At 43.0% G+C, this 12179-nt stretch overlaps 1 protein-coding gene across 1 annotated transcript in view; it reads right to left on the reverse strand.

Moving 5' to 3' along the window:
- The window catches only part of LOC105472795 (ADAM metallopeptidase with thrombospondin type 1 motif 5), a 49768-nt gene extending 38258 nt beyond the window's left edge, over positions 1-11510 (reverse strand). Inside the window, exon 1 of the mRNA XM_011726328.3 lies at positions 10102-11510. Within this exon, the coding sequence (XP_011724630.2) occupies positions 10102-11205 (1104 nt within the window). The 5' untranslated portion in view covers positions 11206-11510. The remainder of the gene's footprint in view (positions 1-10101) is intronic.
- Positions 11511-12179: the final 669 nt, after the last annotated feature.

Raw genomic sequence — 12179 nt, forward strand, 5'->3', positions numbered from 1 at the left:
TGATGAAAGGTCATCTTTTACTCCCAAAATCAGCTGTAATTTCATAGGTTGTGTCTTCTGAAATCTGTGCATTCTTACTCATAACATTTAATGTAGCATTTCTCAAGCTGACCAACCTGCAGAAAATATATGTCATATATAAATTTTGTGTACATGAGTATATGCATTTTTCTGGTAAAAAGTCACAGCTTTTCATAGATGTCATATAATCTTTTAAGAGATTCTCAAATAGGAACATGATTCCACCCCACTAATGGTGAAAAATGATCAATTTACATGAAAAGGACATCAACAAGCCTCTTGAGATATGAAACATAAAGAGAAAATATAAGCCGCAACTTTTTGACATGACAGATTCATAATGATAAACTTTCCCTTTAAATGCTATTTGAGTATTAATGGACATTAGCATTTCTTGTGCTTGACCACAATTTTCTATGAAAATTTACTAACAATGTGCCCATTTATATTCCCAAAGAGCAAGATCGTGTTTCTAGTAAGCCGTAAGTTAGTAACACCAAAAGGAAAAGGTTTTAAAATATATTAATTATTTTAAAAGGCAACTGTTTATTAGTTAAAATAATAAATGTTTCTATTATACAGCAATCATCTTTGTATGCCCAACTTCCATACTCTCCAGCTTATATAGTAGGAACTCAGCAAACATTTGCTTCATCGAGTTGAATTGTCATCTACAGTCAGATACCTTAGAGGGCTCCCACATCTTTAATATGGTATGCTAGCAGGACCTCAGCAGGCTCCAGACAGCCAGTACAAGGCAGTGCGACTACATAACCAATGCTGCATACTCAATGGAAACATATTCTTCTAACCCTTTCCTATCTTGCTGCATAAAAATCCAACCAAGCTGTATTCTCTTCTCTTACTACGTTCTCAGGTCCTTATTGTGTTCTGTTTAGTATGAGTTCCCAGCTAAGATAAGTTACAGTGTGGCCACCATGTTACTGTAGCTTTAGACAGTGGAAATCTCAGCCAAGTAGCCTTGGTTAATCATGTCACAAAACCAACAGCCTTCCAAAGTTTCCTGTGTATCCCCACATGTCATCCCATGGGATGCCAAATTACAGTGGTTGACAACAAATTAGTAGTTTTTCAAATTGAAATTGGAACACACTTTTGCATAATAATCAGTCTTTGAGATAATAATATAGCACAATACATTTTTAAGCCCCTCCCCCACAATCATTTCAGTATCTCTAGACCAAAAACCTAGGTCATGCCTTAAGGGAGTTGCTAGACACTGTAGGTTATATCTGCACACATTTTTTAAAAACAAGATTTATGTTTATATCACAATTTGGGGTCATTATCTTTAAGTAATAAAATCCAAGAATTACATTTTCCCTTCTTACTCTTTATAAATAAGCCAGGACGAAGAGCCACAGCAAAGGGAAATGACCCTCCTGTTCTAGAGAGAGATTAAACTAGATTCTTAGTATCTCTGTATTTACTGCTAATCAATTGCTCATTAGAGGCCATCAACCCTCCTTGTCATCCTTGAATTGGATTAAATGCATTTGGCCTTTTGCCACGGAAATGTGGCAAAATTATGAACAGAAGCACTTGTTATTTCTTTAACCACACTGATTAAACTCCTTGACTACTCAGCCACACTATATATTTCTGTAGCTATAATTATGTAAACTGGCAACCTTTCCATTTCACTCACACAATTTCAAATCTTGGCAAACAGTTACAGTTTCAGCCTCAAGGCTTATAATGAACATCTGAATTTCTTTGTGAACGATGTTCGTTTCAATGAATTAAAATGAATGTGCATCGAATTGTTAAGAATACAGCATATCACATTCATGTCTACTTTCTGGTGATGATGTAAACCTTATTTGAAGTTTATAGAATACTTCCTTAAATTCTTAAATTCTGAGCAGGAGTAAAGATATTATTGGGGCAATAGCATATATATCTATATATATATGGCAGAGACTCTTCTAAACTGCTCTGGCACCCAGAAACACAGAAGGATAATGGAATTTAAATACATTTTAAAAAGATGTCTTAGGATTGTAACTTGTCTATTACAATAGCACCTGCAGCCTTAACATACATATGCTATTATATATGTGTATGTATACATATATATGTGTGTGTAGATAGATAGATGATAGATAGATAGATAGATAGATAGATAGATAGATAGATAGATAGATAGATAGAATCTAGACCTGGAAGCAGGAGATACTGGAGAGATGTGAATCACATACATACCATGTAAGAGGTAAATGAATTAAAAGTGCTGACAAAATCTTATCTGCTTGTTCAGTGTAGATCTGAAGATAAATGATATCTTTGTCATATCAAATAAGGCTTGTTTTATGCAGGGTCAGCATCTTATCACCACTGTGTGGAGAGTAATGCAATGGAAGATTGAGTAAAATATAAAGGCTGCAGAGATTTATCTAGTGGTTTTGTGGTATGGTGTTGGCCAGGATACAAGACTGAGACATGGTATCTAACTCAGAAGTGTATTCATCGTGGTCTGCGTGACCAGCAGAGATTTGATAGGAAGGTCATTGCCACTGTGACCATTCACCAGGTATGATCTTTTAGAAGACTGTAAATATGGCAAAGCTTGTGATTGATCACAGAATTCTGAAGCCGTAATAATACCCAAAACCTACTGGGCACTTCTTGGGGATGGGATGGGGGACAGGGAGCGGGTAAAGCATGCTGCGTTGAGAAGCAGATGCTCAGAAGATAGTGTGAACCTTGAAAATCCCAGTGGGCAGTACTGGGTGGTGAAAATGAACCAGTCAGACACGAATGTCCTAAGGTGGACAAATCACAGGAATCAGGATTTCTTGTCTTGACTGAGAGATTGTTTCTTGCATGCAGTGCAAATATGCTGAGGGAGGGAGCCAGAGGCAACACCAATGCTGATACAGGTAGATACCATCACAGCTGCAGCAACAGCAGCTGAAATTAAGGAAGAATACCTTGTATAGGAGTTAAATAATAGCAACTTTCTTTCTATAGATCTTAACCCTTGGTAAGGGCAATCATGGAGCTCAAGGGAAGAGCATAAAAGAGAGTTTAACTAGGTTTCAGATATCTACCCATCTGTCCACACAATTCTTATTAAAGAGAGACTAGTGATAGAAGAATTAATCTGGTGTGGTACATGTTTTAGTCATAAGTATTACCTACACACACACACACACACACGCACACCCACACACACACATACACACACACACACACATACACACATGCATATTTGTTCTGTGGGTCTGATTCTTGAGGAGTCCTTTGCCTTTCTGGCAACCTATCCAGTAATCCCCAATAATAGGGGTTTTAATTTTAGACTTCAGCAGAGCCTACATTAATTGGAACTGTTAGGCCAACCATTACAATGACCCATTTTATACAATCTCTATCCTTGTCTCTTGATATACTAAGGGATACCAAACACAGAGCCCAAATGGGTTAGGGGCCCAGAGACCCAGATGTGTTTATTCCTAAAACAATTATTGTGTGCCTCCAATCTGCCAGACACTGTGGAAGTGCTGACACTGTGGTAAATAGACGAAATAAGATTTGATCCTGAGCTTTAAGGAACATCACGCTCTAAGGAGCAAAACAGATATGTCAAGAGCAAAGCAAACTGTGACTTCCATTACGAACAGATTGTTGAGGGAGAACAGAAGAAGTATTGATGAACTCTCCTTGAGGGAATCAATAAAGGTGTCTCCACGGAAGTGAGTGGATCTGATAGCCTGGGAGGAAGGATACTCTGGCAAGGAAAGACTAGTGGAAACATAATGGAATGGGAAAAGGCAGAGTCTTTTTGGGAATGACAAGAAGTTTGTTTTGGCTGGAACACAGGATCTGTCGAGCAGAGGGCTAGCAGGGAAGTTGGAAAGAGAATCTGGGCCCAGAGTTCCAAGTCAGGAAGCTTTCTCTGACAACTGTGAGGTCAGAAGGGGAAGAAGAGATGGAACAAGTTGGAGACTGGGGGCAGGGGAGTAGATGCTTGACAGTCATTTTGGTAAACGGAAATGGAAGCCGGTTAGAGATAGTGAATGGAAGGTAGATTGCTTTTTAATTTAACGCTGTTAGTAAGAAGCACTGTGTAAATCATTTACATGCTTTGAGACAAAGTTCCTTCATCATTAACATCAGGAGTTTGGTCCAGGTGATCTCTAGCATTTGTTCCAGCTACACATGTCTTGATATTAACTAAAAGCATTCCAATTTATAAAGAAATTAAAGCTCAGGGACATTAAATGCCTGAAATCTCAAGCTTGTACTGAAGCTGAAATTCAAACCTATGTCTAAACACTTAGAATCCTGAACTTACTTCACCATGGTTTTGTTAAATCATCACATGTTATTCTTGACATAATCTTATCTTTTGTATTCACAATCTGCACTTGGTTAAGCGAATTTCTTTTTTTCAGCAAATAAAGAATATCCTGGTTTTATCTCTATGCTATGTTGGAAAAACTAGATAATTTAGAGTTATATTAATATGTAAAATACACTGTGAAAGATATTCCAGAAAACAAGAAAATGGAAGCACTGGATAAGAAACCTGGTGACATCATTAATTCACCTCCTTCTCTCAGCTGTCACATCTAATTAGCCACTGTAAGTCACTGTAGTTGTCCTCTATTTCTCATTTTTTTCCATTATTACTTCCTGCCTGAATTATCAACTGAGATTTCTAACTGGTCCCTTTTCCTCCTGTAACTTCCCTATCTATATGCTCCAGTCAGTCACCTTCTTAGCACACAGATCTTACTAGATTCCTCCAGTCCTTCACCTCAGTCTTAGCCTGGCATTCAAAACCTTGCACAATACAGCCTCAGTCTTTCTGTCTGCCTCCATTGTACCTTCTTGCTCCATTCTGTCCACTATTTCGTGCATATCTCATGAACATTTTGGCCTCTGAAGCTCAGCCTAAGACATTCCTTCTGCTACAAAGAATTTTTACCCACATCCACCTCTTCCTAACATTTCTTGACCCAATCTATGCCTCTCAATTCCTAATGCCACTGCTTTAGTTTAGACCACCTTGAGCCTCCTCTTGAAGATTTCTGAAATAGCCTGCTCGCCCAGGATCCAGTCCACTACTTAGACCAGAAGGCTCATTTCAGAACACAAGTCTGATCATTGCTATCTTCCTGCTAATGTTCTTTCCAATGATTGCCATTGCACTTAATTTATAGTTAAAACTTGTCAGCATGGTGGAGTACACTGAATTGTGTCCTCTCAAAACTCCTCTGTTTGGAGATAGGGCCTGTAAGGAGGAAAATGAGGTTAAATGAGGTCATGAGGACAGGACTCTGATCAGATAGGATTAGTGTCCTTAGAAGAAGTGATACCCAAGAGTGTTCACTCTGTTTCTACTTGCAGGCAGTGGAAAGGCTTAGAGAGAGGGTGGCCACTTACAAGGCAGGAAGACAGCCCTCACCAGAAATCGAATTGGCTGGAACCTTGGTGTTGGACTTTCCAGCCTCCAGAACTGTGAGAAGACATACTTCTGTTGTTAAAGCCACCCATTTCACAATATTCTGTTACAGTGGTCTGAACAGATTAATAGACATAGTGTGTAGTTTTTCTTCCCATAGTTGGGCTGTTATTATCTTCTCCAAACTAATCTATTACCATTCCCCATTGAACATGATGGTTTGCTGATGTCTGCAATGCCTATCTCCTCCTTATGTATCTGGCTAACTCTCACTCTTTCTGCAAAATTGAACTCAGATGGAGTGGCAACCTTCTAATGCACTTCCATAATACCTGACAAATACATCTACTGTAAGAGTCATCATGCTGTACAGCAATGACAATTTCCCTGTCTGTTTCCAGGAGTAGATTCTTAAGAAAGGGGTTACTTTTTAATCCCTCTCTGCCTATGAGGAGCGTATTAAAGGTTTGAATAAATTTGTGATAATGCTTTTAGTTTACAGAGTACTAGACAGGACTGTCTTCTCTGTCTGCCATTTGTTAGCTGTTACTCTAAGAAGTTTATCTTTGTTTCTCTTCACATGAATTCTGTCAAGATAATTATACGATGGTTGCAGATTGTTGAAATGATTAATTGTAAAATAGTTTGTGGCCATGGGTAGTACGTAAGAAATGCCCAATAACAGCTGGCTGGATCTAAATCCAATCTGTCAATCCTTTGAGGATTAATTCAATTCTACATTTGCAATGAGACCTATATAAAGGTCCATAGGCAGAATTAACTGTTACCTTCCTTTTCCTTTCACAGACTTTGTTTATATTTCAGCATGGGAGTTATCAGAGTTTTCCTAACATCAGAGCGATTTCCACACGTATCTGTTTCCTCTCTGCCAGGGACATGCCTAGTGGGCAGGGAGCAGGTATTTCTATCTCGCTACCTAAAACTGCCTACATGAGTCTCACACGTAGGAGGTGCATATAGGCAGGTACTGCATAGATTTTAGATTTGCATAACATCCCTCACAGTTTATTGCAAAAATGTTAACTAGAGCTGCTTAGTCTGCTACAGTCTCCCCATTTCTGAGTTATTTATCCTTTTATTGATTAGGATTGACCTATAGGCTCTGATACCTTGACAAGGGTTCACTTTTGACTTTAAATGAGATTTCAACTCAAATATGTGACTGAATTAGTCAGTCTAGGCAGCAAGCCAATAAGGAAAAGCACATCCCTCTCCCTCTTCCAAACTTCTGGTCTTCCTCTAGTGCCCCCTGTTGTCAGAATCAAGCCAGGAGCCACGTGGTAAAGGAGAAATGCCCTGTGTGGTGACCCGGCACCAGCACTGTAAGGCAGAATGTAGAGAGTTTTAGCTGAGACAGTGATCTATCAACTGGCATCTCAATAGTTAAGGAAAAGGAATTAGCTTTTTATATTGCACAATCTCTTAGTTGGTTCGATTTTAATTCAATGTTTCAATCTATGAAAGAGTCAGGGTTTTTGCTGCTTTCATGCAGGGGTGAAGGGATGTTAAACAATTTCCTATTTTGTTATCAAGCAGGTAGGCTTTTGTTTCTAAAGAGCAAATGGTCTATAAAAAAAAAAAAGACGACTGTAAGAGTTTGTCTTTGAAGAAATTATCTTAAAATAAAAGAGGACGTCCGGAACAAGGAAAGGATTCTGGAAAGCAAAGTTAAATCCTGGGGAGATTGGATTTCTACTGTTTGATGGCAGAAGTGGTGTGAATTCCAGCATTAGTGCCATTTCAGAATGAAAACAGCTTCTATGCCAGGAAATTGACTGGTGCTAACTCTCTCTAATTAGAATAGTACTGGAGTGCCGGGTACAGTCCTGACAGTGAAGTGTGTTCCTTTGATAAATGAGTTACTAGCTCTATTCTGTTGACTTCCAGATGCAACTTTCAAGGTGGCCTCAGCTAGTAAACAGAGGTAGAAAACGTATCCTCATACATTTGCTTCATGCTTGAAAAACAAGCAATTTAGGAGAAGACATCTGGACCTAAATTTGAACAGGACTCAGAGCCCATCAAAACATGGATTTCATGGCTTGGCGTCTGGCTGCTAAGCAACGCACTTCTTACATTCAAAACAGAATTGTAAAAGTAGAATCTTGGGGCCAACTCTGGGTATTTCTCATTGAAAAGGAAATAGCTCTGAAAGTTTTTTTTCGGGACTTAAGATACTTGATTTTCATGAGATGGAAGACCTCAGATCATCTCTTCTCCAGCCTTCTTTTTTTTTTTTATGCTCTGAAGTATTAGGCAGAGATTAACTTTGCATTGTGAAATACTCTCAAATGAATGCTGCATAAATGCCTTGAAATATTTTTTCAGCCCCCTAATTAGTAACACTCTTTTAAATTGGGCACATCTATTGAAAATACACACGCATTTCAAATATTTGCTTCCTGCGAAGTTAGATGTATATACTACAGGGCCAACCACAAATGAAATTTGCTTTCCTAAAAGTATGCTTCTGCTTGGCAAGGAGGCCAGAGAGGGCCCATGTGAAATATTTTCCGTGTGTAGTCTAGTTTGAAAAATGCATGTTCTTATAATACTGACAAAAATTAAGATGGGCCATTAATTTATTTGTCCCTTGCTTTTTATCTATTTAAAATATGCTGTTAGGTTCCAGACTTTGGAAAAATAAGGACAGTTAACTATCCAAACAAAAAACAAATTCAGAAAAAGTAATCGACAAATCGTTGAGAATCACTGAGTAGTTTCCTGTTTTCTGGGAAACAATTAGTAACATTATGGGGCAGGAGGTAGGAAGTAACAGACCTTCTATTAATTTTTATTTATTTTAAAATTATGAAATGTGGATTTGTATTTAAAAATGAAAGTGAACTACTAAAATGACCCACTTTTTGGTGCAATGTGCTTACAAAAGTATTTCTTCCTCTTCCTTTAGAGAACCTCCTTCCATAAACTCTCCAAAGCCTCCTTCTTGGCATCCTCTTGTGATGTAGCAGAGCAAGGAACCCTAGATATGGAAAGTTGCTTACCAAAAAAAAAAAAAGGAGCTTGGAAACCAAACAAGACATGGATAGTTTTACAGAACTTTGCTTTTCGCTTTGCAAGGAAGGCTACAAATGAATGTTCTACCGCTTCAAAGACTAATGTTGTGCAGAGGAATTAAAGGATGGCTTCCAGAAAATCACTTAATGAGGAAAAAAATTTTTTCCATTGTGCACAGCACTGAGCACTGCCTGGCTCTCCCTAAACTGCCGCCCTCCAGCATCTTTGTTTACATGTGGTTTACATTAATGTCCACCCTACGAACCACAAGTGTTTCTCTAGTCCAAATTTATCAACACTTTTCCTTCATACCAGGGGTGCCTTGGTAAAAATAGAAGAATTAGGTAGTGAAGCTGTGTGATTCTAAAGTCTCCTGCAATCCATCATTTAATTTCCTATCCTTGTTCTGTTTGCTTCATTTCATACCATGATTTTACATAATACTTCAAAGTTTGTAATCCTTTATTCTGGATGGGTCTGAAACACTTAAAGAATGAGCTTTAGAAGTCAGTTCTTACCAGGCATTTAAGAGGCACGACTTAAAACTGCCAATCAGAGTAGAGTTGTGACAACTGAGGCTTAGAACTATGCGCAAGCCAGGCCCCAAACCAACCCAGACTTTTTGTGTAAATGTCACACTAACGTGGTGGTCAAATACTGTGTAAATAGATACTGCGTTCCTCCCAGAGCCTCTGAGCCTTAAAGATCCTTTTCTTTCCTTCCCCATAACCATCTTTCTTAAAAGGGGGAAATGCTGAGAAAACATTTCTTCCTCCTGTCTTGACTCTTCGCCCAGATCTTCTGCACTGGGGCTTCGGAAACATATTCATCCAAAACCCAAACACGCAAACGGGATGTGACCCTCCCTAGGCGGCGGAGTTGGCCTAGGCAGTGCTTGCGACGCATGGTACTGGTCGACTAAGCAAAGGAGCTGTTAAGGAACCTCACAAGTTTGTCCTCTCATCTGATTGGGTCTCTATACCCTGCTGGCCCGCCCACATTCCTTCCTTCCCAGGAACTGAGATTCCAAGGTGGACATGTAAGAACTCCATTAGGAATCCAACCCGGAAAAAGAGTCCTTGAGAAACTTTTCCCATCCTTTGTGTAACACAAGGGATTCTAGTAAAAAGGTGTGGACACTTATAAAAGAAGGTCATCGGATAACAGTGACTACCGTAAATGAACCATCCAGCCCTTTCCACTAGGTTGAACAAAGTTATATTTTATTTTCACTGGAAAGAAGACCCATGATCCCAAAGGCAACTTTGTTTTCCTTTCTTTTCCCCATTCAACTGTATCATTTCCCCAAGCATCCTAGTGCCTTCTTATGTTTACGTTCCTATGCCACAGCACCTCAGACTAGATGACATACAGCATGACTGAGTCTTCATCATTACCTAAGCACGTCTTGTCATTTCAGGCAAAAATTTCTGCGGGGCTAACCTGAATACAGGCGCAGAGTTGAATTCTAGTTGGATTTCCTGCAAGAAGCAGTTAAACACATCCACAGCTGCAGGAGGTTTGAGGAAGCAGCAAAGCTACCAGCAAGATTCCCTTCCACCTACCTCCTAATCCCAGCGCTGGGACCCCCGCATCCCGGCTGGACCTACCTCCCGAGTAAACAGGATAGCTGCGTCGTAGTGCTCCTCATGGTCATCTCCCAGCTGGTTGTGTTGGTGCTGCCACTTGCAAAAGTTCTTGAGTGTGGTGGCCGCGTTCTTGCTCACCTCCAGGCTCTTATCCTTGTCGCCTAGCACCACCACCTTCACCACGGCCAGGCGGATGTGGTTCTCGATGCTAGCATGGCTGTACAGCCTATTGGCGATGGAGGCCAGGGTCAGCAGGTAATGCTGCAGGCCCCGGCCATACAACCGCGCCATGGACGCGTCAGCCACCAGAAGCAGCTCCACCTGGCGGGCCCGGGAGATGGAGCGGCGCCGCCGCCGCCACCACGTCTGCGGTCCTGGGCCCCCAGCGGGCGAGACAGCGGACTGGTCCAAGAGCTGCGAGGCCAGTGCTGCTCGTCCGCCCGGATTGCTGTGCGCCGGAGGACGCTCATGGGGCTCCGGTGTTGACGCGGGGGTCTCGCAGCTGGCGCGAGGCTGCAGGGCCTCGAAGCTGAAGCCCTCGCGGGTGTAGACGTGCAGGATCCGTGCGGACCCATCCCCGTACACGCGCCCGGTTTCCTCCTCCGCCCAGGGTCCACGCAGCAGCGGCTTCAGGGTGTAGCGCGCGTGCTTGACCGCGAAGAAGCCGTCGAGACCCCCACAGAGGTCAAAGACAGCCAGAGAGCGGGGACTGCCGTCCACTGTGCCCCGATAGAAGCAGTGGCTCCGGTGGCGCCAGGGCGCACTCGTCCCGCCTCCTGTGGGCACGAAGCCAGCAGTGCCCACCGAACCATCTCGCTCCAGGTCCAAGAGGAACCTCCGGCCGCCCGCGTAGACGAGGTAGCCCACCTTGCCGCCGCCGGAGTAGAGTTGGTCTATGTTCTGCACGAGCCCCTTGCTGCTGCGCCGCTGCGCCAGGGGGTGCGGGTGGCCTGGAGGCTCGGTCCGCTCCTGCACCTCCTCCCCCTGCCGCCGGCGGGGCTGGGCGGCTGCTGCAGCAGTCGCAGGCTGCCCGGCTTTATCCTGGGCAGGTGCTGCGGCGGGGCCGGCCGCGGCCAGCGGCAGGCGGAACGCGCACAGCAGCAGGGACGCCCACCGGAGCAGCATAGTGCGCTGCCCACGGGGAGGGGCTGCGCGACTGGGACTTTATGGGTATTTGTTATTTGCTATGAAGTTAACGGGGCGGGGGATGGGGACACACACACACTTGCTTGCAGGATTGAGTCAAGTGTCGGAGGGAGGGGGGCCCGGCAGCAGCGCCAGCCTGTCCCGGCTGCGGTGCCAGCGTGCGAACTTTTCTTTGTTGCTTGGGAAAATGTTTGGATTCGTGCTCCAGAAAGAAGAGGAGGAAAAAAAAAAAAAAAAAAAAGATTAAAGAAAAAAAAAAAAAAGTCGGATAGTGGAGATTCAGCAAATAAGGGAAAAGGAAAAAAACAAAAACCAAAAAACCACCAAATGCAGGCACAATCGCTGTTCCAAGAAAAGTAAGGAAAGGTACCGCGCACCGGGTTGGCAACTGGTGCGCGCAGCCTCCCGCCCCCGCGCTGCGCTGGACAAGCCGGCTGCGGAGGTTCCAAGCTCCGGGGCCCACTTCCTTTCTTATTTTGTGGGTTTCCTTGGCTCTGCTGGGACCAGGAGGAAGGGAAGAAAGAGACGGGGAAAAGCCATAAAAATTAAAACAAAAATGCAGGGGACAGCCTGAGGCGAGCTGGTGAAGCGGCGTGTCTGTGTCCCTTCGGCTGCGGTGTCTTCCTGCCCGCCGTCATCCCCAGTCGGCCGCTGCGAGCGCCGAGAGCAGCGCGAGCGCTGTGAAGATGCGAGGAGGTGGAACAATGAATTTATAGCGGCATGCCATCCTGCAATGGCAATTTCAACAATTCGTCACTGAACGCTGCCTCTTAAAGGGAGAGCTTCCCCCACCACTCCCACCCTTCCCAGACCGCGCCTAATCAGATGGGGGAGGGCAAAAGAGGAGGGTGATCGAGGAAAGGGAGACGAAGTAGGAGAAAGGGACTGGGACCTGGCGAGGTGGAAGGAGGGACGAGGGGGAAAAAAAAGTAATGGGGCAAGAAAAACAGATT

Source organism: Macaca nemestrina, chromosome 4 (assembly GCF_043159975.1).
Source record: "Macaca nemestrina isolate mMacNem1 chromosome 4, mMacNem.hap1, whole genome shotgun sequence".
Classification (NCBI taxonomy): Eukaryota; Metazoa; Chordata; class Mammalia; order Primates; family Cercopithecidae; genus Macaca; species Macaca nemestrina.